This window comes from Taudactylus pleione, unplaced genomic scaffold (genome assembly GCF_031769625.1).
Source record: "Taudactylus pleione unplaced genomic scaffold, aTauple2 ptg000214l, whole genome shotgun sequence".
NCBI lineage: Eukaryota > Metazoa > Chordata > Amphibia > Anura > Myobatrachidae > Taudactylus > Taudactylus pleione.
Window position 1 is genome coordinate 11,470,729 of NW_028284616.1, and position 24,465 is coordinate 11,495,193.

General features: G+C 42.9%; 1 protein-coding gene across 2 annotated transcripts in view; it reads right to left on the reverse strand.

The window, feature by feature from the left end:
• HSD11B1L (hydroxysteroid 11-beta dehydrogenase 1 like) overlaps positions 1–19,626 on the reverse strand; it is a 36,263-nt gene extending 16,637 nt beyond the window's left edge. The window contains exons 1-4 of one of the 2 annotated variants that reach the window (XM_088478534.1): positions 19,376–19,626; positions 18,015–18,068; positions 15,621–15,751; positions 14,754–14,865 (exon numbers count right to left, since the gene is read on the reverse strand). In XM_088478534.1, the coding sequence (XP_088334660.1) occupies positions 14,754–14,865; positions 15,621–15,751; positions 18,015–18,068; positions 19,376–19,457 (379 nt within the window). In that variant the 5' untranslated portion in view covers positions 19,458–19,626. The remainder of the gene's footprint in view (positions 1–14,753; positions 14,866–15,620; positions 15,752–18,014; positions 18,069–19,375) is intronic. The other variant, XM_088478535.1, reaches the window with a different exon arrangement.
• Positions 19,627–24,465: the final 4,839 nt, after the last annotated feature.

Genomic DNA, 24,465 nt, shown 5'->3' on the forward strand with positions numbered 1-24,465 from the left:
ATCAGGCCCGTAGTTTACTGAGACGCATTTGTTGGGGAGTAAGCTATTATCTCTTAGAAAGCTGTGGGTGGCTTGGGCATATCACACCTATCATACAATGGCTTCTAGAGGAGTCTCAGTGCTGATTAAAAAAATGGTCACTTTTGTGTTTATTTCTGTCTGAACAGATCCAAGTGGTAGATTTGTGTTCTTAAGGCAAGGTATCCACTACTGATTAAACAGAGCGATTGAACGACATCGTTATCGTTCAATCGTTTGTTAATAAGGCACAAATCGGGCAGCTTAATGTCAAAAACAACCAACGATGCACGCTTCCGCTAGTCGTTTTTGACATCGATCATCGCCCGAACATGCTGGTCAATCTGCCGATAACGACAGATTGGCCATGTTCGGGGATGAGGGAGGGTGCCTACACTGAACGACCTATCGTTCAGTGTAGGCACAGCACAGACTGTGAAACGACTGGACGATTACAATGTCGTAATTGTGCAGTCGTTTCACAGTCTGCTAGTTGATGTGCCCCTTTAGACTGTAGGGTTAATTCAATCTCACTTTTCCTTCTAGCAGTTTATGTGCCTCCTCCTTTTTCATAAGAAATATTAAAAAAGGCTGCTGGTTTTGTGGCTAATTCTCCATCTACTTCAGTAATATGTATGGGAGACTTTAGTACCATATTTAATCCAGCCCTGGATAGGTGGTGGGAATCCTGTGGATCTTCACTGCGGAGTGCCAGTGGGTTTTCTAATTTTATGAATGACTTTGGTTGGCTAGATGTTTGGAGAATTAACACCCTGCTATCCGGCAATTTTCGTGTTCTCCCACTTGTATGATTCTTTCTCAAAAATAGATTTAGCTTTGGTTTCTTCTAATTTACTCCCTATGATCTTGCATGTTGAATATGGAACAAGGTATTTCTGACTATTTACCTCTCACTATGATAATTGACCTGGCTAGTTCTAAAGGGCAGTCATTTTGGAAACTCAACCCATTCTGGGGGGAGGCTCGGAGCTGGAGGCGCTTTGGACTGGGTTTTTTCAGATAATTTGGGTTCTGCCTCAGTAGCGATGACATGGGATGCCTTTAGAGTTTATTTGAGAGGTACACCAATAAAACGTAAAGCTGAACTTAAATTGTCCCATAGACAAAAGGAATTAGAACTAGAGACCACTTGCACAAACTTGGAATTGGCTTATTTGAGTGATCATCTTGAATCTTCTAGAGCTAAATGACTGGCTTAACAGGCAGCCTGGGTGTCTCATTTATAGGATAAAGCCAGTGGACATTTGATATTCACTTCACACTCTCACTACACGTATGTAGGCGGGACAGGTAGTTATTTAGCCCATTTGGTTAATTATGATCGTCCTTCCAATACAGTGGCTGAGATTATGGATGATAATGGCTCTGTGGGGTCCACTACCCCTGAAATAGCTGCAGTGTTTCTGTCTTATTTTAAATGAGTATATTCATCAAAGCTATCTTGCAGTCATGTTGATTTAATGTCTTATGTTGAAAATATTGTTTTGCCTTCCCTATCTCAGCAGCCTTTTTGGATGCTCCTTTTTCACATCCTTCCCGGAGGGTAAGGCCCCAGTGCTGGACGGTATTCCCATAGAGCTCTTTAAAAAGCACACCTCGCTATTTATTCCGAGTTTGTTGGAAGTGTTTACCCAATTACTTGAAGATGGTGTAATTCCTCCTTCCATGTCAGAAGCACTGATTATAGTACTGCCCAGGGGCAGAACTATGGGAGACAATGAAGGCCCCTGCCGCCGGGCGCCAGCACTAAAGGGGCACCTCCTCCATTGCCCACAATATATTCGCCACACTTAGGGCTGTAACTATGTACCCGGATTATATCGTCACAGCTGCTCAATAAACGGCACCTCTTCCCGACACCTGAAAAGCCACCATACACTAGTGGAGAGCTCTGTGTCCGAGCATCAGCTGTCTGTCTATAGCCTGTCCTTACTCATTGGTGTCGCTGCTCCTCAGCAGCTTCTTATGTCAGTGTGACACGTCTGGTACCCCCTTACCCACAACTCTCCATTCCACTCCTCCCTGGCGGCAATCCTAGCCTCAGGCCCGTGCAGCAGAGTCCTGAGTGACTGGCCCGAGCATAAGTGCGGCTGCAGATCTTCTTCCAGGAGCTGGATGTCAACAAGGATGCACCGGATGGAGCTGCGGGTAAGAGGGCATGGGAGTTGGGGGCCTGGGGCACCAGCGACTGAGTCTGGGGGGCAGCAGATCTTTGCTGGAGCAACTTCCCAGCATGTGAGGCAATCGGCAGTAGACTGGGCATTTTGTGATTTGTAGTCCCACCACAGTGGCAGTCTTACAGTATCTTGACTTAAACTCAGCCCTCCACATCAGGTGGCTTTCCCCTCCATCAGGGGTATCAGGAGGGCTCCGCACACGACATCAGGTAGCTTTTACCAGGAGGACTCTGAGCCTCATGCTAATTGCACTATACAGGTCACTATCTTATCTGTGACTAATGCATACACGTGTCCACATACATCTATCCTCCATGCGCTACAAGTCGCGTACACCAAACGTGTGAGCACAGAGTGACTTGGTAGCACAGAGCATCTTTTCATGCTAATTTTTCCTTCAAATGAGTCTTATTTGGACAGCGACATGAACAGGACGCACAATCAGGTTCTGCAGATTACAATGATATGCAGCATGCCTATATTCTGGGTGTGACTGCGGGTGTATCTGCATGTGAAATACTATGTTACAGTGTTAGCAGCTGTGACGGGGGGCACCAAATTATAACTTGCCTCCGGGCGTCTGGAATGAACTTACGCCACTGGTACTTCCTAAACCTGAGAAGGACCATAGGCTGCCTGACTCCTCCCATCCTATATCATTAATTGATGACAGAAAAAAATAACAAAATATACCTGGCGCCAATCTGATTAAGAACTTAGATTAAAAAACAGACAATCAATTAGTAGATGTTGATTCTGCAGCTCTCTAAGTGGGAGATCTACTGAAAACCTCCTAGCATCATAGGTAAAACGAATAAAAGGAAGAAAAAGAGAGCGCTGAAATAGCAGTACTAAATAATTATTTAATAAATATAACATAAAGGGTTGTAACGATTAATATAACAATTGATATAGCAATTGCCCAGATACACTATAGAGCTAAAACAGCTAAAAAATGTAAAGCTAAATTGGTCCCCACGAAATCCATACTATGACATATGGAGTGAGATGGAAATAAGTCCTAATTATGGAGTAAAGCTACACATGTGTTAATTATGACAAACAGATAAAAGGGAGGTTCTGATTAATGCAAGGACACTCTGACTGAGGAAGCTGCCAAATCTGTAGGCGGAGAAACGCGTATTACCCGAGTGATTTACCCAAGTGATGCTGGCTGACTACTATCCATAATGATGCCAAAATGTTAGCAAAAATGTTGTCTATCAGATTAAACAAGGTAATAACAAGCATTGTTCACCCAGACCAGACTGGATTTATGCCTGGCCAATCTACCGCTGTTAATATAAGACGTCTTTTTACTCAAATTCAGGCTTCCCATGGTGAAGAGTCCTCCTTAGTAATTGACTCCTTAGATGCTGCCAATGCTTTTGATTCCATGGAGAGGCCTTTTCTATGGGAGGTAATGAAGGGTTTTAGGATAGGCCCTATGTTCATTAAATGGGTGAAACTATTATATTCTGCTCCTAGTGCCAGAGTCTTCATTAATGGGTATGTTTCTCCCTCCTTTGCTCTAGCCAGGGGTAGCAGACAGGGATGCCCTCTGCCTAAGGCTCTATTTGCATTGGCTATACAGCCTCTGACCTGTCTACTGAGAGCACATCAGGGAGTTGGTGGACTTAGGCTGGGAAATAGAGAGGATAAAGTGGTATTATGGGCCTCATTCAGAGGCGGTCGTAGGATGCAAGCGGTCGCTCAGAAACTGGCCGGCCGCTTGCATCCTGACCGCCCGCCTCTGTTTCGGTCGTTAGGCTGTGGGTTTACACCCACAGCTCTAACGACCGCTAGGGTGATGGTTGCAATGGTCAGAGACCATCGCGACCATCGGGGCTTATGACGAGACCCTAGGGTAGGGTCTCACTTGTCGTAAGCCCCGGAGAGCTTCTGGCTCTGTCAGAGCCGGAAGCTCTCCACTGACATCACTAGTGATGTCAGTGGGGCCTCCACAAATGGTAGGCGTTCCCATGGGAACGCCTCAGTTTGGGCTGCCACCCCCCCGGCCCGCCTTCCAAATGGGGCGAGCTGTCAATCAACATCGATAGCTCGCCCCCTTTGGAAAGAGACCCGCTACGACCGGCGCTGTCGGTCGTAGCAGGTCTCACACATACGCACGAAGGAGCCGGCTGCCTCGTGCGCATGCGCACTTGACAAACATCGAGGCGGCCGTACGGTCATCGACCGTACGGCCGCCTCTGAATGAAGGCCTATATGTGGATGACCTGCTGTTATTTCTATCTAATTATTCCACATCTATGCCGATAGTTCTGTTGGTTATGTCCATATTTGTTACTTTTCTTGGCTTGCATACAAATTGTGAAAACATTTGCTATCGGCGCTAATAATAATATGCTGCAAATTTATGTGTGTGCAGCAAATAAAATACAGGGGATTTTGTCATGATTTGATCAAAGCACTTAAGCCTGCAGCCCAGCATCAAGGGACCCCATTTTTCTGCAGGTCCCTAACACTAGCATATATGCACAGCACATCATTACATTGCAGTTACATGTACTCACCTCCTAGATACAGAGGAACACATCTATACAGGGGCTGGCTGTTAGCCACACCCAACTAGGCTTTTTATAGCCTTAATTGAAAGCTGCCATGATAGCACAAGGCAAAATTTTGAAACAAAACAGAAAAGGAATATGGCCACGCTCGGTTTTACCCATATCATACAAATTGGGAAAAATCCCATATTCTTCCCCTTAGAGGTGCCTGTCCGACTCACCCCTTGATACCTTGCCACTTTACCGGGTAGATAAGTTGAAGTACTTAGGGGTTTGGATTGGTAATGCCCCATCTGACGTTATTACTCTAAGAGGCCTATTCATCAACACTAAAATATCGATGGAGGTAATTAGGTAGAACTCACATGGAGTTCTACCTAATTACCGGAATAATTAATCATTCCTCCTCTCCATAAGTATCTATTCCGAAAAGTTGCCAATTTTGCGATGACAGCTTTTCAAGAAATAGATACTTTTCCCTGCCTGCTGTAACTTACCGTAGCTGTAATCTGTGCTGCACATGCGCCGTTATGTTCACAAAAGCGGCGCATGCACAGCACTGATTACAGCGGTGGTAACACTGTGTCTGTCCGCCCCCCCCTCCTCTCCCCTACCCCACCTACCTGGCCGCCTGGATCCCGACAGGCTGCAGCCATGGACCCTGACCTCCCGTCCGGCTTGCTGAAGATTTTTTATTTTTTTTTACCTTTTTGCCGGGAGAGCATAGTCTGTGTCAGAGCAGCAGCCAGAGCCAAAGGAGGGACCAGGGAGCGACGGAGGAAGCCGAGGAGGACCTGCCCAGCTGAAAGCAGGTAAGTGTAACCCGCTATACGCCACCTGAGACACTGCTATACGTCAAATTTCGAAAATATTTTTTTTTTCGGAATTTGATGAACAGCCTAATTTCTACATCCCCATACTAATGTACTAATGTATGGGGAGTGTGGAAATGAACTCAGGCGGACTTAACCAGGAGATAACAGTGATATCTCCTGCGTTAAGTGTGTTAAAGAATACTAAAATAACGGTAATTAAGGAAAATGTCCTTAAAACCGTTATTTTAGTGTTGATGTTAGGCCCCTAAATGTCCAGCCACAGTTTGAGTATTTAAAGGCCAAAACCAGATCCTGGAGTAAATTGCAGCTTACTTTAACTGGCAGGGTTAATCTAGTAAAGATGGTAGTTCAGCATTAACTTCTATATATTTTTTTTTCAGTCATCTGCCTGTGGGCCTGATTCATTACGGATCGCTATTGTGAGTGCAGCTGTGATTACGCATGCAGTCCCACTGCGAAAATATGCTAATGTTTGCAATGCAATGCCACCTTCCCCTTACTCACATCCGTAATACTTTGCAAGTCTGCAAAACCATCGGTAACATTGAGTACCATCGCAGCCTCACGCACACTTGCACAAGGTCTGACCTTACTCAGAAATTGCTAACCTCATCGCATGCAGTGAGAGCTCAAGCTTCGTATTGCATCACAGTGGCTAATTTATGCATGCCCCTGTAACGGCATTCAAATGCACTGGCACCACCCCCACCCCCCCGTCACCACCCTCCCCCCCTCCGTCACCACCCCCTAATGGTCACTTCCTGTCAATCACTCTTCGATGGGTCTGTGTAGTTACTGGGATCACAGTCCAATCGCAGTGAGACCTTCACGCACGTGCACTGCGATGCATACGCATGCGCAGATCGCATCAATCGGCCGACTGCATGCATAATCGCAGTTGTGGTCAGTAATGAATCAGGCCCTATATTCCAATATCTATATTCTTAAGGTGGAGGGTTTGATCTCGTCTCTGGTCTGGGTGGATAAACGCGATCGTATTAGTTTCAATACTCTTACTAGGGGTAGGTCCACTCTGATGGAGGTTTAGCTCTGCCGCATTTCCGATTTTATTACTATGCGGCTCAGCTAACACATCTGAGGCTCTGGCTGCAAGATACCTCAGTAAATGTCCTTTATTATTTATTAATTTCTCAGGTGACGCCATGTCATACAACCCTACAAGCCCTGCTAGCTCGTAGGGAACTTAGAGCTGGCCCCCAGTTACAGTACTTCTGCAAGCTGTGAAAATATGGATGCAGGTAAATAAAATCCTAGGGTTTAAAGACATAGACCCTGATATTCCTTCATAGCATGCAAAGGCTCTGCCAGAATTATCAGCTCTAGAGGCAGAGGCAGTGTGGGGTGGTAGAGGAATATCAGCATTGAGACATGTATAATGGTAATGTACTTTAATCATTCTCGCAATTAAGTAGTGAATTTCATCTCCCTCACACTATATTGTACAGATACTTACAGCTCAGACATGCTTTGAATGCTCAGTTTGTAGAGGCACCTCCGTATCTACAGGATTCAGGGTTTAAATTGTTTCTGTTGTCTGTGACTGCTCATAGAACTATATCAAGTATATGTACAGTACCTTTATTATGAATGCACATCATTCTTCTAATTTACTGAGTCTTAAACAAAAGTGGTAGATGGAGGTTGGACCTATGATCGACGAATACTTGCCTATGACCTTAAGTGGTCCGAGAGAATCCACGGCGGCTGTTAGGCATCAGCAAATTCACTTGTTTATATTAAATAGGACTTATATTACCCCAACATGTCTTTTTAAAATTGGGGGTCATTCTGATGATACTTTCCCCAAATGCGGAAACCCCCAAAATCACTTTTGGCATCTCCTTTGGTTATGCTACAGAGTATAAAATGTTTGGTAAGAGGTGAATGGAGCGATTGCTTCATCTAAAATCCCTCGATCTGTTCTTGCTCCAGTAGTTTGTACCCTTGGTACCTTGGTTGAGGATATTTTTGATAAGTATATGCACCTTAGCCAAGGTCTGTATTGCAAGGTCCTGGATGGCTAATACAGGTCCTGAGTTTCGTATCTTGATAGCTTTAGTTAATAATATAATACCTCATGAGAAATATTTATATATTACATGTAAGGCCAAACCCAAGTTTGATAAAATATGGCAGAGATGGTGGTTACAGTCTGAATTTGGGGAAGTAGTTAACATACCGGCGGAAGGGATCCCAGCAGCCGATATACCGACCCCGGAATCCTGACCACCCGCAAAATGCCGACGCCGCTATCCTGAATGGGATCAGGATACCGGTGTCGGCATCCCGAATGCTGGAACAACGATCGTCCAGAAGCCGGTAAGTATCCTAGTTAGCCCGGGGATCAGGTGTTAGGATCAGGCACCCTCGGGGGGGGGGGGGGGGATTAGGGTGCAGTGAGGGGGGTTAGGCACCACCATGGGGAGGTTAGTTAGGGTTAGGCACACACCCTGGGAGAATTAGGTTTAGAGTGTGGGCAGGGGGGGTAGATTTAGGCACCACCGGGGGGAGGTTAGGGTAAGCACCCCTCCATGAAGGTTAGGATTAGGCACCACTAAGGGAGGTTTAGGGGGTGGAGAGCATGAGGGTTAGGGTACTTACCTCCTCTGTTGGGATCTTCACACTTCACACTTCGGGCTTCCGGCATCAGGGTTAGAACCCGAGCCGCCGGGATATCATACCCATTCCCTGAATTTGCTGTGTGTTTATTAGATCAGAATGTGCTGCTTAGACTGTAAAGGCAATGTCTGTCTTGGAAGTTTAAACAAATTGTCAATCCTGGTTTTCCAATGTATATGTTGTTTGATGGTTTGCAACAGTGCCGTATTTTGTCCAGCTGCTTTAATTCTTTGTACGGCTATATCATATTTTTGGTATGTAATACTGTTGATATTATTTAGCACCAATGTTACTATTCATTTTTTATCTTATTGTTCTGTTATTGTTTTGTTATCTACAGAAATTATTTATAAATTTATCAATACTGTATATATGGGACTATTATCTATTATTTATAGTATGTGCTATGTGTTTTATGTGCATTTAGTTTTGTTTATTTACTTATTATTTGTATTGTTTTGTTCTTTATTGTTTATAAGTATATATATTGCATTTTTCTTTATGTGTGTGTATATATCTCTCTCTCTCTCTATTTAGGTGTGTGCAGTGATGTGTGGTGAGGTCCAAGGGACCACATGGAGATGGGTCTGAGTGCTGGGAGCCTGTCTTTCTCCCAACTCACTGTAACTCTCCCCTCACTACATTACGCTTCAGTGTCCATTGATTCTCCTACCTGCATCACTGTGCCTTCTCTTCTGCTGAGCTCCTATCTCTAAACACTGCAGTGCACTTCCTGGTCACATGGCACATCCATGGTTTCCATCAATGCTCAAGGCCGATACTCAGAGGCATGCCTCTATTAGCTCTCTATCTGTGCAGCTTACTGTCCATAGTGCTGCTCCGCCCCCAGCTCTGCATACAGTGTCTGACTATACAGAAGCAAGGCTGAGCTGTTGCTGCCTCATCTCTCGTCTCCCTGCAGTCCCAGAGAGCTCCACAAGGCTGGTGAGTGTTAACTATAAAAATGATTACAATAAATAAAGAAGATGTTTATAAGTAATAAATATCTTCTTTGTATTATTCCAATATTTTTATATATAGTCTCAGGAGTATGACAAGGTAGACTCTGCCTCCCCTGCCTACCCTGACTGCACATCCCTAGATGTGTGTATTGCAAAAGGAAGAAAGAAATGTAAGAGCATTAGTATAAAATTAGGGTGCGATTAGTACACACGGTCAAAGTGTAGAAGAAAGTGTAAAGTTCAAGATATCATAAAGCTTTGTTTAACAATATATATGTATATCTATTTTAATAATGCTGTTATCTTGCTAAAATGCTGACATGTTCTCATTCAATATCATTATTAATCTTAATTAGTCTAATCATAAGTCATTTAACATGTACCCCCTTATCAGTTCACTGGTGTTTAGGGGGTACATGGCAAATTGATAATTCCTTTAATGAATAAAATCTTATAATTTACAATAAGCAGTTAAACATTTACTTTGACTAAAATGGGCTAAATAAAATGGTTCATTTCTAACTTATTGGCACTATGCTAATAGCCTGATTTTTCATTTTTTTAACATATAAAGTAATTTTTTAGCATATATCTGATAGTCATTTTGCTTAGCTATCCTCCTACAAATCATAATCTCCTTTCAAAATTTTCCTAGGTAGTGCCGCAATCTATTATCATCTCTATATATAAAATAAAGGGGGTCATTCAGACCCGTTCGCGAGCAAAGGATGCTCGCAAACGGGTCGATGTTGCCCCACTGCGCATGCGCACGACGGAGGGAGCTCCGTCGTGCGCATGAGTGAGACCCGGATAGCGACAGGCTCTCCATCGCTCCGGGTCTTGCCAGATGTTGATTGACAGCACGCCCCCTTTGGTGGGCGTGCCGGGGGCGTGATTGCCAGACGGAGGCGTTCCCATGGGAACGCCTACCGTCTGAGTCCGGCCCCACTGACATCAGTAATGATGTCAGTGGGAGTGATTTTGGCTTTGATAGAGCCAAAATCACTCCTGGGCTTGCGGAAGCGAGACCCTACCGCAGGGTCTCGTCGCAAGCCTGATGGTCGTGATGGTCTTTGACCATCGCGACCATCTTTTTGGCTGCTTGCATAAGCTGTGGGTGGTCACCCACAGTTATGCGAGCGGCCAGGGGGCCGCTCCAAATTTAGCTGGGACGGCCCTGATTCAGAGCGAGCGCTCTGGTCAGAGCGTTCAGCTCTGAATCAGGCCCAAAGTCCCCAGTTTAGGGGTCTGCCTGTTTTTTCGGGCTAATCTTTTCAACCACTGGATGGATTTTGATGGGGGTTTCACTATTCTATACTGCATTGGTCGAGGAAGATTTAGGTGTATGAATCATTCATCTGTGACAAAAGGGAATCGAGCAGTCACAATCTTAGTGAAGCAAGTCACAAAAACAATCTAACACCAAGCTGATGTCTGTATAGGAGCTGGCTATTGTGCTGAAATAGCAAGACAGCATTTGAAACTGAGGGCCTGATTCAGAGCCGCTCGTAAGTGGCCGCTTGTTCACTCCGAGCGATGTTCGCACATCTGCGCATGCGTATGGGTTTTAGTACGCATGCGCGAACCAATCAGTGCGGCCGAAAATCGTGTGCTCGCAAGATAGCGAATGCCTGCTAATTTCAGTGACAGGATGAGGCATTTGTGGGTGGTAACAGGGGAAGGTGCTTGAAAACGGGGAGTGGAGATCCGAATGCAGGCGTGCCAAACGGTCAAAACGGGCGTTTTAAGGGTGTGCATAATTAACAAAGCAGCGTCATCGACCACGTCACTTGGTTGTTTCTTAGTCTGAACTGTTCGCATGATTGCGGTAGGAAAATCCAACCACTAATCTAATAAATAGCGGAGATGACGTATGATGCGAGCGGCCAGGGGGCGTTTTTTACAAAAAAAAGTCCGCATGTTTTGTTTGCTCGTTCAGACATAGAGGCGTCAACAGACCGCAAAGAGCGAACGGTCAATTTAAATAGCCAGCCCCTTTTTCTGGACGAGCGAGCGCAAATAGCGTCCGGCTCTGAATCAGGCCCTGAGACAATCAGAGCTAGGTAGCAATGTGCCCTGTTGCTTATCAGCAGCCTAGAGAGGGGAGGGAGTTAGGGACTGATCAAGGTCACGTCTAAGGCAGACAGAGAGTGGGAGACAGTCTCCAAAGAACCCATGAAGATGCCCTGATGCAGATACAGTAGCCAGGAAGGAGCCAAAGGAGGCATAACTATCAGGAATTTAATAACAACAAACAACCATTGGAACACCACCAAATGACTCCCATTCGATAGTGGCAAACATCGGACCGCCACCATCAAATGGTAAAAACACTACCATCGGAACAAAAACATAGATGGTTAGTAACCATCTGATTCCATTGTCCATCCCTACGTTGAACCTGCAGGCAGGCTCGTGAAGTGCTCCCTCTCTAGCGTGATGTTCCTGCTCAGCCACATGCTCTCTGTGAACAGGAGGCACCTCCTATGGAAGTCAGCGCTGTTCTCGGACAGAGGCACCATGGCGAGGAAGCTCAACAGGAAACCAGAAAATACATAGTATATTGTGCAAAGTGGATATTGCTAATCACCATGTTCAGCAGCTGGGGAAGGGTACACATGGAGGCTCCCAAAATAGGCACAGGTGCCACAGCCCTGGGGTCATACTGCTAATAATGCTTAGTGTAGCTGCAATACAAAGCCTCATCCATGATCCTCCTGCCCTTCCCAGCACATGCCAGTGGCCAGGCCCCAGCCAACTGCAGGGCAACAGCAGTGGGAGTTGTGGTGACACTGGTGAGATGCAGGAGGCGGGAGTGAGAAGCAGGGGGTTGTGGTGAGGTTGCAGGGGCCAGTGATGAGATGCAAGGGGCTGCAGTGAAATATAGGATGCTGTGGTGAAATGCAGGGGGCAGTAGTGAGAAGCAGGAGGCTGTTATGAGATGCAGGGGCAGTAGTGAGAAGCAGGAGGCTGTTGTGAGATGCAAGGGGCTGTGGTGAAATATAGGATGCTGTGGTGAAATGCAGGGGGCAGTAGTGAGAAGCAGGAGGCTGTTGTGAGATGCAAGCTGCTGTGGTGAGAAGCATAGATTGTTATAAAATGCAGGGGCTGTGGCGAGATGAAATTGATCCTGTGCAAAGCCAGGGCGGGTCACTAGTTATTGATATAATGGTAAGAGGAAACCGCGGCAACACAAACACATATAATATGTATGTACCCATCCTCTGTTTAGACATTTGTCTTTATAGTAAGGCAGAAATGCATCACATGTGGACATTTTAGAAGAGAGATGCACTCTCTTCAACTGTCTTGTTGTATTCGTGCGTCAACATCCCAATACAAAGGATAACACTAATATGCAAATTGTGACTAAAACAACTCTGAGATGAGGACAACTAATATAAGATGGACACTTGCAGCTGGATAGTTGCTTCTTTGCTTGTATGCTAATGCTGTTATTAGTACTATTATTTGAATTTGAGAGGCTTTTCATAAGACACTAGATTGGCTGTTGACTGCTATGTGAATTAGTGCTACACAGAATAGAAGTTGCTCAGTAAAATTGGCTCATCACCGATGCATGTAAGGGATGGGTTAATATAGACAATAAAAATAAAAACTTCCCCAGCGCTCTTATAGTCATAATCTTCAAGTGTATGAAAGGGAGGGTTCATACTAACCAAAAAAAAACAGAAAGGGAGGTGTCCCCCAGATGTCCCCAGCACATTTAATTATGCCTGTAACAATACTTGAAAACTATATGGTAATAGATATTCAGAGATATTTGTTGCATGCATTTACAAATACATGGTAAGCCACCAGGTCAACTTCACACCTTCTTTGATACTGGTGGTCACACCACCTTAGTGCTGGATGGAAGTGACCGGATGTCGTGTCACTAAACGTCCGCCCGTGGCTGCAATGTGTTGTTTTTGCTGCTCCAGCACTTTGTTTCCACTTGGGTATAAAATCCCGGCGGCTGTATAGATTTAAAATATATATATATATATATATATATATATATATAACAAAAAGTGGAGAAGGAGCGCCTAATAGTGCAATAACATTTAACCTTTTTTGGACCCTTCACCAATTTCAATCACCTATGTGGTGGAGGTGTACCTTTGACAGTGGAATAATCCACAATTATATCAGCATAAGAGAATCACTGTTCATTCAGCGTTCTTCCTTCCTCATCCAAATAAGGAGACCCAGTCTTATACAATCCAGTCTCAGCAATATTGCGTGCTCCGGCGTGTGTCGGTAACAATGGGAAACCGGGTTTAGGACTACTGAGAAAAGCACTCAATAAGAAAAGCTTTCCTTGAAAATGAACGGGATGGAGTTATGAGACCGGCGGCCACGATGCCGCTGGTCTCAATTCCGACAGGGGAATCCCAACAAGGGACTTAAGATAGGCGTCAAAATACCGATGCCTATCTTAATCCTGAATGCCGAAGGACGCCAGCCCGAACAAGGTTTGTCCATGGCGCCCTTAGCGTTACCCACAGGTGGGGGGAGGGTTTGATTTAGAGAGCGTAGCGGTGTTAGGGTCAGTTTTTTGGGGGGGAGGTTAGAGTTAGGCATCCCTAGGGGGGAGGGTTAGGATTAGGCACCACTGGGGGTGGGGGGGTGGGGTTAGGCACTAAGGGGGAGAGTTAGGTTTAGGCACAAAGGGAGAGACTTAGTTTTGGGCACTAATGGGGACGGTTAGGGTGTGGGGTGGGGAGGGTTAGGGTACAAGAAGGGAGGGTTAGGGTTCGGGGAGAAGGGGGGAGGGTAAGTATACTTACCCGACCCCTGTCGGGATACCAAACATCGGGATGCCGCTGTCAGTATTCTGACAGGAGGCATCCCGATAGCCGGCATTACATACCGATTCCCACAGAACTACTCTGAAATACCATAGAGCAGGGGCTTCCAAACTCCGTCCACATGGCAACTTAACTTCAGATTTTAAAGATTTCCATGCTTGTGCATAGATGGTATAATCAAACTGACTGAGGTACTTATTAAGTCACCTATGCTTAAACATGGATAGCCTTGAAACCTGGACTGTTAGGATGCATTGAACACTGAGATTGGGAACCACTGCTGTTAAAAGTTTTCAGTAGCTTATTACCTGCTGAGTGGAAAACTATTGTATGTCACCAACCTTCCTTTAAAACATCATTATCAAACTTATTAAAGAGATATAGTTTTTTATATGAATATTTTATACATGCGGGCAGAAAATTTGTTACGGATAAAATCAAACAAGTTATTAATGAAAATATGTAACTACTGTATACAATCATACATCACAGTAATACCTATACATGCTATGAAGACCATGCATCATATATGGCAAAATGCAATCCTTATTATGTCAAAGAATTCTACCATCATTAAGATTCTTGCAAATTAGGATTAGGATTTCAGTAAAATCTGGGACCCACTTAACCCCCATCTTACACATTTAGGGGTTACCAATAATTATAAAAAGTATAGAAAATTCACTATAATCTATAATAGATCAGTCATATAGCATGTTATGAACTGTTACATAAGTGTCCTTATCTCTTTTCTCACCCATCTCAGAGATTGCTTGCTCCACCACTCGCTCTCGAGCCTCTGATGAGCCCATATCAGCAAGGACCAGGGACACTGTCTTTGCCCCAAGTTCTAGGCACTTGTTTCTCACCTGCAGTAAAGTAGAGGCTCCAGTCAGAGATATTATATTATGTGAAACTGCAAATTACAGTATGTTCTACAGAACTTTTCTGTGACTGAAAACATGCCAGTGGTAATATAGGGAAATTTATATGAGGAAAAGAAATAGTGGAAATAGTGTAATGTTGCACTGATCACATCAATCCATTAAAATATAACTTTTATTCATTTATTTAAAACATTTGCAACACCAATAAGTTAATATTAACATAACCACATACCCTATATATATTGTATCATATTCACATGAATAGGGTGAGAAAATATTTCTAAATACCGTGACAGGAATTCATGAAAAGCACATATTTTTAAATAAATTTAATAGATCTCAGGCAATGTGTTGCAAATTATAGTAACAACTGTCACGCAGAAAACCCTAACTTCCAGCAATTAGATAGTACGTTCAAACAGTCTCTGGTCACAGCAGTGTCTAATTTGTTAAAAAACCATAAGCACCAGAACATAGAAATAATATAACGAATTAATATTATATTATAATAACATAACCATCAAATGATAGAAATTGGGATGCACTATTCCTTTAACAGTATTACTGTGTTATTAATATACTGTGGTGCATTTCTGTCATTCCATTTCTCCCTGTCCATTTACTATTTTCAGATCATTTGATCTTTTACCCAATTGCTTATTTTCTTCCATTTAACTACTTGAATCCATTTATGATTCTGATTATACATCTGACATTCTTATGGCTACATCTCTTACCTTGACCAGGGCATGTTCCCTCCTCGCAGTCAGTACAAGATTTGCTCCTGCTCTGGCGTACTGGTATGCTATCTCCTCCCCAATGCCAGTGCTGGCACCAGTAACTAGAACCCTTGCATTGGCAAGACTGGCTGTGATAAAATAAGGGCATAAATGTATATAAATTGCCGCCATAAATCTTAATTATATTCTGTATTAACAACATAGGAGTCACATTAACACCATTTGTAAAACTTAAAAACTAATAAAAGCGAATAAATTATCTGACCACAGCATATTCAACATTGCGAATTCTCCTACTAATCATACTGAACATATAGGTGTAATAGAGATCACTGAAGCATTCAGTCATGAACAGCCAGCAAAGTTGTCATAGGGTTCAGTGATCCATATAACTGCTATGTTTTACGGATGTTTTGGAAGGATGTCTGACTGCTGTGAATGTGCTGTAGAAGTGAAACAACTGTCACTATAGACATGCTGCATTAGCAGGCTGAAAGTCTCTATACTGAGTCTGGGATGACTCCACAAGTGATTACTGAGTTAATTTACTGGCTCAAAACTCCTAATCATCTGTTTTGGTAAGTTGAATGGGGCAATGCTTATTACGACACTTCTCTACCTTTTTGATATGATCAGGCGCAGATGCCCATATATGCTGTGGGGCGTAGGCGTTAGGCTGTGACCTAGTCCTCTGGCCAAGAGGATGGCTGCCCGAAGCCCGAGGTGCTGTGTGCCCTTGGTGCTGCATGAGCTTGGGGTGCAGGAGAATACACTGGTGATGGCCAGCACCTTTGTACTTAGTACTTTGCACAGTGCACTTTTACTTTTCTGGTGGCACTACTTTTCCTTTGCACTAGCCTTTTGGCAGATGCAAGGATAATTTTTATATTCCCAGCAGAAAGGCTGGGGCCTTATGGAACCTATTTATTTTGGTACTAGTACGTTTTACTTTTTTTGCACCTTCACCACACCTTTTACTTTTTATGTGTGTGTGTCTCATGTTTTGAAAGGGTTTGGGGTGAAACCTTTATGGGCCACTCTCTCACCAAGTAATGTGAGGCTCTCTCCTTCTGGGAGAGCTGAACAAATTGTTCTCCAGGTGCAAGCTTTGGCCAAACCTGGGAAGGTAGGGTAAACCATAAGCCATGCCCCTAAGGGGCATTTGGCACCTTGTGTCGGAGATGTTAAGGGGTCCCACCTAACTTTGTAGAAGATTCCTTTTCCCCTATGGGGCCTTTTGGTTCCATGGGGATGGGGAGAAACAGGGCCTTTCTCCTTCTCCAAAAACCCAAGCTCCCAGCACAGTTTTATCACTGCACTGGGAGATTGGAGCACATACCTTGGGCTTTAATAAGAAAAATAAATGCTCTTTAGGACAATACATCTTAATTGCCCTACAAGGTTATGTACTGGCAGACAAAAAGTATGGAATGCTCCCTGATGCCCAGTCAGAATGAGATATGGAGTCTTATGTAATAGCCAAGAGATTGAGGCATTGGCACAATTCTCACAAGATAGCCCACATTTTTAAAGCGCCAATGACTTAAAAGGCAAAACCAACCTTATATTGCATTTGAAATTATTGTCACTTTAAAAGTATGAGCTAACTCTCCAGAATCAAACTCATGCCTGCATCATAAGGCCTATGGTGGCCATAAGACAAAGTAACATGTCATGCTGCAGCCACCATGGCGTCATAGTGCACTCGGAGCGACCCTCTTCAGAGGGGGAGCTCAGAGAAGAAGGCCAACATGAAATCATGGATCCCTCAACTTGACAGTATGGTTGGAGGGCCTGTGATATGCTGAGAAGGCTTCTTATGTTGTACAAAGAGGTTCTGGACTGAGAGTTATAAATGGAATTGAAAATGCAGTATTTTTGTGTGCATGGAGGTTAGGTTCATAGTCCCAATGGTGAGGAACTATACTCAAATAGTTTCTAAGGACACATCTTATGGCACATCTACTATAGTTGGTGTCAGATCACATATGAATGACTCTTAGAGGACCTTGGAACATATAACCCCCATCAAGTCATATTTTCTGGGCAAGACTACAGAGTACTGTTATGTATACTCTTTTTTCATACTTACTTACTCTCCCAGAACCTGCAGGAGATTCACAATTTTTTGGGCAGACCTCCAAGCTCCCGCACCAGTGGATACTGCTCCTGCATCCCACCAGCTTCATGCCCCAGTCAGTGTGCAGGGAACTGTCTGTGTGATCAGCAATGATATGATACTGTAGCCTAGCATCTCCCTCGAATCCAGGGTTGGATTGGCCCACATGGGTACAGGGGAAATCCCCGGTGGGCCCCACTGCCTGTGGGCCCCAACCCATCCAGACTATGCACTTGAATTATACATTGTTACTCATTTAGAGTATTAGTTACCTAGTGGACCATGGTATGGATGAACATGGGAGCTTGGTTCATTTCTAAGGAAACCTGCAACACAGGCCATAAAATTTAGTGACATGGTGCATGATGGGTCAAAAATGCATGGATGCATTCAAATAAAGGAATGCGATATGTAATGTACAAAATATATCTGACAACATGCTTCATTTAAAAATTGGGGCAAATTAGACTTGCTCAGACCCCACTCATTGTGATGATCTGGGCTTATTGATATTCTGTACTATTCCAGACAGTAAGACATTTCTTAATTTTTCAGTCCTTTTAACAACTTAACTGACAATGTTTTTTCCACAAAAGCAGTCAGATTTTTTTCCATTTAATAAAGTATATTAAAAATATTGAAATATTTTATTGCAAAAAAAGCCTGGGGTGTGCCTTGCACCACCCTGTGTCCCTTGGCCTTCATTGTAGAATGACCTCCCACCCCCATTGGCAATAGACCTCCCTCGGTTGCAATTACTCTCCATTAGCATTACCCTCACCATCCTAGTGGTAATATATTCTCATTGGTGTAACCCCTCCACCCCATTTTTCACACACACCCTTCCTCCACCCTCAATGACCAGAATTATTTAACTATTTAAAAAAAACTCCATGCCCCCAGGACCAATTTTTTTTTTGTGGGTCATTACACACCGAGCTCCAGCCCCTAGTGCCAATAGATCCCCCTCCCACATTTGTATTGCTCCCACCATGATGGGGCATTACTCCTCCCCTAAATGCAGAGCGCAGAAGAGTGTGGGTCAAGAAAGACTGATGATTGCAGAGATCAGTCAAATAGTGTTCAGGGGGAACTAAGTTCCCCTCTGTGCACTTTTGTCCCCGGCGCACGGCATTCTGCGATGCAATACCGGCAGTGATGACGGTGGTCACAGACCACCACATCACTGCTGGGGGGATGGACAAACAACAGAAAATCCTTTCTACACATGTGCAAAACAGATTTCCTCCTTAAAAGCAAAGTGACGCAGCGAGGCAGCGCAGTCGCATGGGATGTGACTGTGTCAGCTGATGCACAGCTGGCTGAGGTCACATCCCATGCGACCACGCAATTTGAGTGGTTAAGTAACATTTGTGTGCATTTGCAAAAGTGTCATAGTGAATTGCATCGATACAGTAATAGTATCAATTTAATCACAATGAAGAATAATTTTTATTTAAGTAAATATTTCTAATTAATATACCCCATAGACAGAGCATTTCTTTCCTCAATTCTGCAATCCATCCCCACAAAACCACATACTCGTACAGTACATTGTCCCGAAATTCACTGGATTTCCCATGTAAGAAAAAAACGATTTAAACTTATTTACTCCATGAATTTCATGTCTTACCTGGGTCAAAAGTATCACGGTACAGATATCCCAGTACTGCCACAAATGCAACAAAGCACCATCCTTTTATTATGTAGCCCATGCTGGAACCAGAAGTCCAATACTCAGCATAGGTTCACAGTCTGAGTCTGCCCAGCAAAGTGGTGCTGTGTGGACACTTATCTTATTGAGCAGAGTGAACTCTGTCAGATGTAGTCTAATACTTAAGGGATCACATGCTAGAAAGGTCTGTTTCATAAACTACATTACAATGTATAATCCTGGCTCTGTGTGTGTTGCATAACAGCACAATGACACGCACAGAGATTTGTAATAGTCTGCATTTCAATTGTTCTACACCCATTTCTTTACATGGTTTGTGAACAGATTAAGAAACTGGAATAACGTGTTCTCGTCTCAAAGGCCTTTAGATAACAATCAGGGACAGCGAATAATTAAGTATTATAACTGTTGGAAGCTTATTTAGAGGAAAGTTCACCTGTTGTTACACACTCCCTATACACACTTATTACTATATGTATTTACAGCACTGAACTACCCAAGCAATGTAATAATTGCTTCAATCTACACAGGTCATAGCCGTTATATTTGTGACATGCAAACACCACCACTTCTATCTACAGTTTATATAAGTGGATTAGTGGTGGTGTATTTTAACGCTATCATAGTAGAGCTTTGTGAAAAACAAAAGCTGAACTGATACTGTAAACAGAAGAAGAGCTGTGATATATTTAAAAGAGAGAGATGGAGAGAGAGAGGGGGAGAGAGAGGGGGAAGAGGGAGAGGGGGAGAGGGGGAGAGGGGAAGAGGGGGAGAGGGAGAGGGAGAGAGGGAGAGATGGAGAGGGAGAGGGGGAAGAGGGAGAGATGGAGAGGGGGAGAGGGAGAGAGAGAGGGGGGAGGGGGAGAGAGGGACAGAGGGAGGGGGGAGGGGGAGAGAGGGAGAGAGGGAGGGGGAGAGGGAGAGGAAGAGAGGGGGAAGAGGGAGAGATGGAGAAGAGGAGAGGGAGAGAAGGAGAGGGAGATGGAGAGAGAAGGAGGGAAGGAGAGCCCTGCTGCAATAGTAAAAGGAAGTCTGAGAGAACAAGGGAGATGTGATTGGAATAAGAGTCACTAGCGAGAACATGTATATATATATATGTATATATATATATATATATATATATATATTCGTTAACATTTTGACACCCAAGCAATATGCAGGAGAAGAGTAAATGTACACAATATATTTTCCAAGTAATTTGCTGTAGGAGTCGTGTAAATAAAAATTGGAGGTGTATCTTTTGTACTAACTTTGCCTTCATAAATGTTTGGTAGATAGGCAATACTAAGAAATGATATACACTTCTGACCAGTGGGTAGATGTGAGCATTATACTTCTCAGTAATAAATGATGCCATCAAGCATACATACTGTAAGTACTGTATGTTACCTGAGCACCTGAGTGCAATGTGAGGAGCTGTGCTGCCTTTACACACTTTAGGGCTTGACCTGAGTCAGATGGATCTCTTAGCACAGACGCAAACAATGTTTTTTTGCATACAACTCATGCACAGAAGCGAATTTATACATTTTTGAATACGTCTGGTCTGAGTACTTTTCTGCGTACTATTCGGTGGTACTTGGCCGGATCTTTCTTTCCTTGAAATGGGGTATTTTGCTGCAGGAACTTGGTGATTGCACATAACCACCCTGACTTGTGGGAGTGTCATGGGAGTTTAACAGGAGTGTATCAATACCTCTGTGTGATTCTGAGTGGTGCATACAGGGAAGGAAGCCTGTTTCTGACATCTCTTGTACCTAGCATGGGGCTGGTTCTAGTGCAAGTCATACTTGCTTACTCTCCAGGAAGTTGTGGGAGGCTCCCGACTTTTCAGGTAGTCCCCCACACCCCCGAAAGAGTAGGCAAATCTCCCACATCCCGCCCACTTCCTAGTGAGGAATTCGCTGGTCCGTAGGGAGAGGGGGGCTAAATGATGTGAATTGCATCATTTATTCCCGCCCCTTCTCTTGGACCTGCAATTCACGGCCTTTTCTTGTGATGGGATGGGGCCTACTGACATCTACAGTCTGGCCCCACCCCCCGAAGCAGTCAGCAGAATCTCCTCTCCGGACTTCTCCACGGGAGGAGTTTTGTAAAGTTGGCAAGTATGGTGCAAGTACAGATACTAATGATAACTGTAGCAGCGACCAGCGTAAAATCAATGGGCTTGCACACACATAAACCCTGCATTAGTTGAATGAATTCTGGCATTAGCATAAGGTGGTAAATCTGGCTTTTTTGTGTTCAGTGTGACTAGTGGAAAAAATTTATAGTTATATACAGCAGCTTGGTACTTGTAGGCTTCATACACACTGACAATACAATTCTGGGTTTAAAATACAAGCTAAGTGTGTGTACACAGATTAGAAAATCAAAATTATTGTACCAAATGAGTAACATCCAAATGTATTTTGAACATGTCAAACTTAAGGTCTTTTTTATATACACATATTTTAATGGTGCCAATTAACTGTATACACTCTTGTCTTTATATATATATATATATATATATATATATATATAAAAGTAGAAAAAAAGGGGGGGTAGCACTCACCAGTCTTCTTAAAAACATCTCTTTATTGCATCTCAGTAAAAATGTTACAACATTTCAAAATCCGACAAAGGTCCATGCACAGGACCGAAACGTCGGATTTTGAAATGTTGTAACATTTTTACTGAGATGCAATAAAGAGATGTTTTTAAGAAGACTGGTGAGTGCTACCCCCCCCCCCTTTTTTTGCTACTTTTGCATGAAGAGGATTACTGTGATCCCATATGGGTGTGTCACCCCAGCAATTTATTATTGAAGACGAGAGTGTGGACCTATTTGGACTATATATATATATATATATATATATATATATATATATATATATAATATATATATACATATTTGAATGCGGTCAGCCTTCATCGGACACATTTTTATAAGAATATATACAACTTTTCATAACAAATATACATATAATACTGCATCTGTGAACTGGTTCTATGGAATATATCAGCACAACTTTGAAAAAACAAAACAGTGTACATAGATGAATATATGGACTTTTTAAATAAATTACCAAAAAGTACAGCTGAGGACTTTTAAAACGATTGATGTGCAATGGTGGTATTAACCACTGTAGCCAGTAACCACATTACCTAATTTTCTGCGCTGCTCTAGAAAGGATGATGGGTAGAGGCTAGTTGCTATGAACAACTATGTAGCAGTATGTTTAAATATACTAACAGAAAATATATAAGTAGGAGATTTTCTGTATGACTTTTAGACATTCATATAGTCGACAGTCATAACTTAGACTGCACAATGTTGACAGAGCATGTCAACATATTGCTTATGTCAAGATGCCCAATGTGGACTTGGGACATGTTGGCTTTGCCCTAAGGTCGACATGTTGAAATGTCAACAAGTTACCTTAACGCTAACCCTAAGATTCTTAATGTCGACATTTTTAGCCAATTTTTTATCAATCACTGGTAGAGTAACTTTTTACAGTATATTCATACATTTCTGGATCTAAAAAACAATACTTAAGGGGCTGATTCTAAGTCGGCACATTTGCATTAAATAATAAGCGCTGCACGTAAAAATATAGTAATTACACCCATATGTTGAGTTGGTGACACATAACAATGCATCCAGTTCTGCACCAGTAGAATATGCACCTTGTTTACATCAGACATACATACACCCAGGTACACTTATACAATACACATACATACAGTACACCCAGATACACTTATACAATACACATACATACACCCAGATACACTTACACAATACACATACATACACCCAGATACACTTATACAATACACATACATACACCCAGATACACTTATACAATACACATACATACACCCAGATACACTTACACAATACACATACATACACCCAGATACACTTATACAATACACATACATACACCCAGATACACTTATACAATACACATACATACAGTACACCCAGATACACTTATACAATACACATACATACACCCAGATACACTTATACAATACACATACATACAGTACACCCAGATACACTTATACAATACACATACATACAGTACACCCAGATACACTTATACAATACACATACATACACCCAGGTACACTTATACAATACACATACATACACCCAGATACACTTATACAATACACATACATACACCCAGATACACTTATACAATACACATACATACAGTACACCCAGATACACTTATACAATACACATACATACACCCAGACACACTTATACAATACACATACATACACCCAGATACACTTATACAATACACATACATACAGTACACCCAGATACACTTATACAATACACATACATACACCCAGGTACACTTATACAATACACATACATACACCCAGATACACTTATACAATACACATACATACACCCAGATACACTTATACAATACACATACATACACCCAGGTACACTTATACAATACACATACATACACCCAGATACACTTATACAATACACATACATGCACCCAGATACACTTATACAATACACATACATACACCCAGATACACTTTTACAATACACATACCCATACATACACCCAGATACACATACAATGCACATACATACACCCAGATACACTTATACAATACACATACATACACCCAGATACACTTATACAATACCCAATCAGGATATAAACACAAGAAATGTTTTTTGACATTTGTTTTGATAGCGCAAAAAATAATATTAGGATTGTATGTGGTGGGTTTCGTTCTGAATAAAGTGAATAGTTATAAATGTAACCAATTGAGTGAGTACAAATCAAGACACTTTGGGGCAGATCTATTATAGTTTGCCGAGGCGAAGCAGGAAGCACTAAAGATATAACAATATAGATGTATGAACAACTCATCTGACGGAGCATGGGAGTGAAACCCCCCCCTCCTCCGGCAATCCCTGCTAGAGCGCACAGCGCATTAGCCTAGTGTTGATGCTCTGTGTCAAACTCCTGGCCGACCTCCACTGAGCATGTGTGGGATCTCGCAAGCATCGT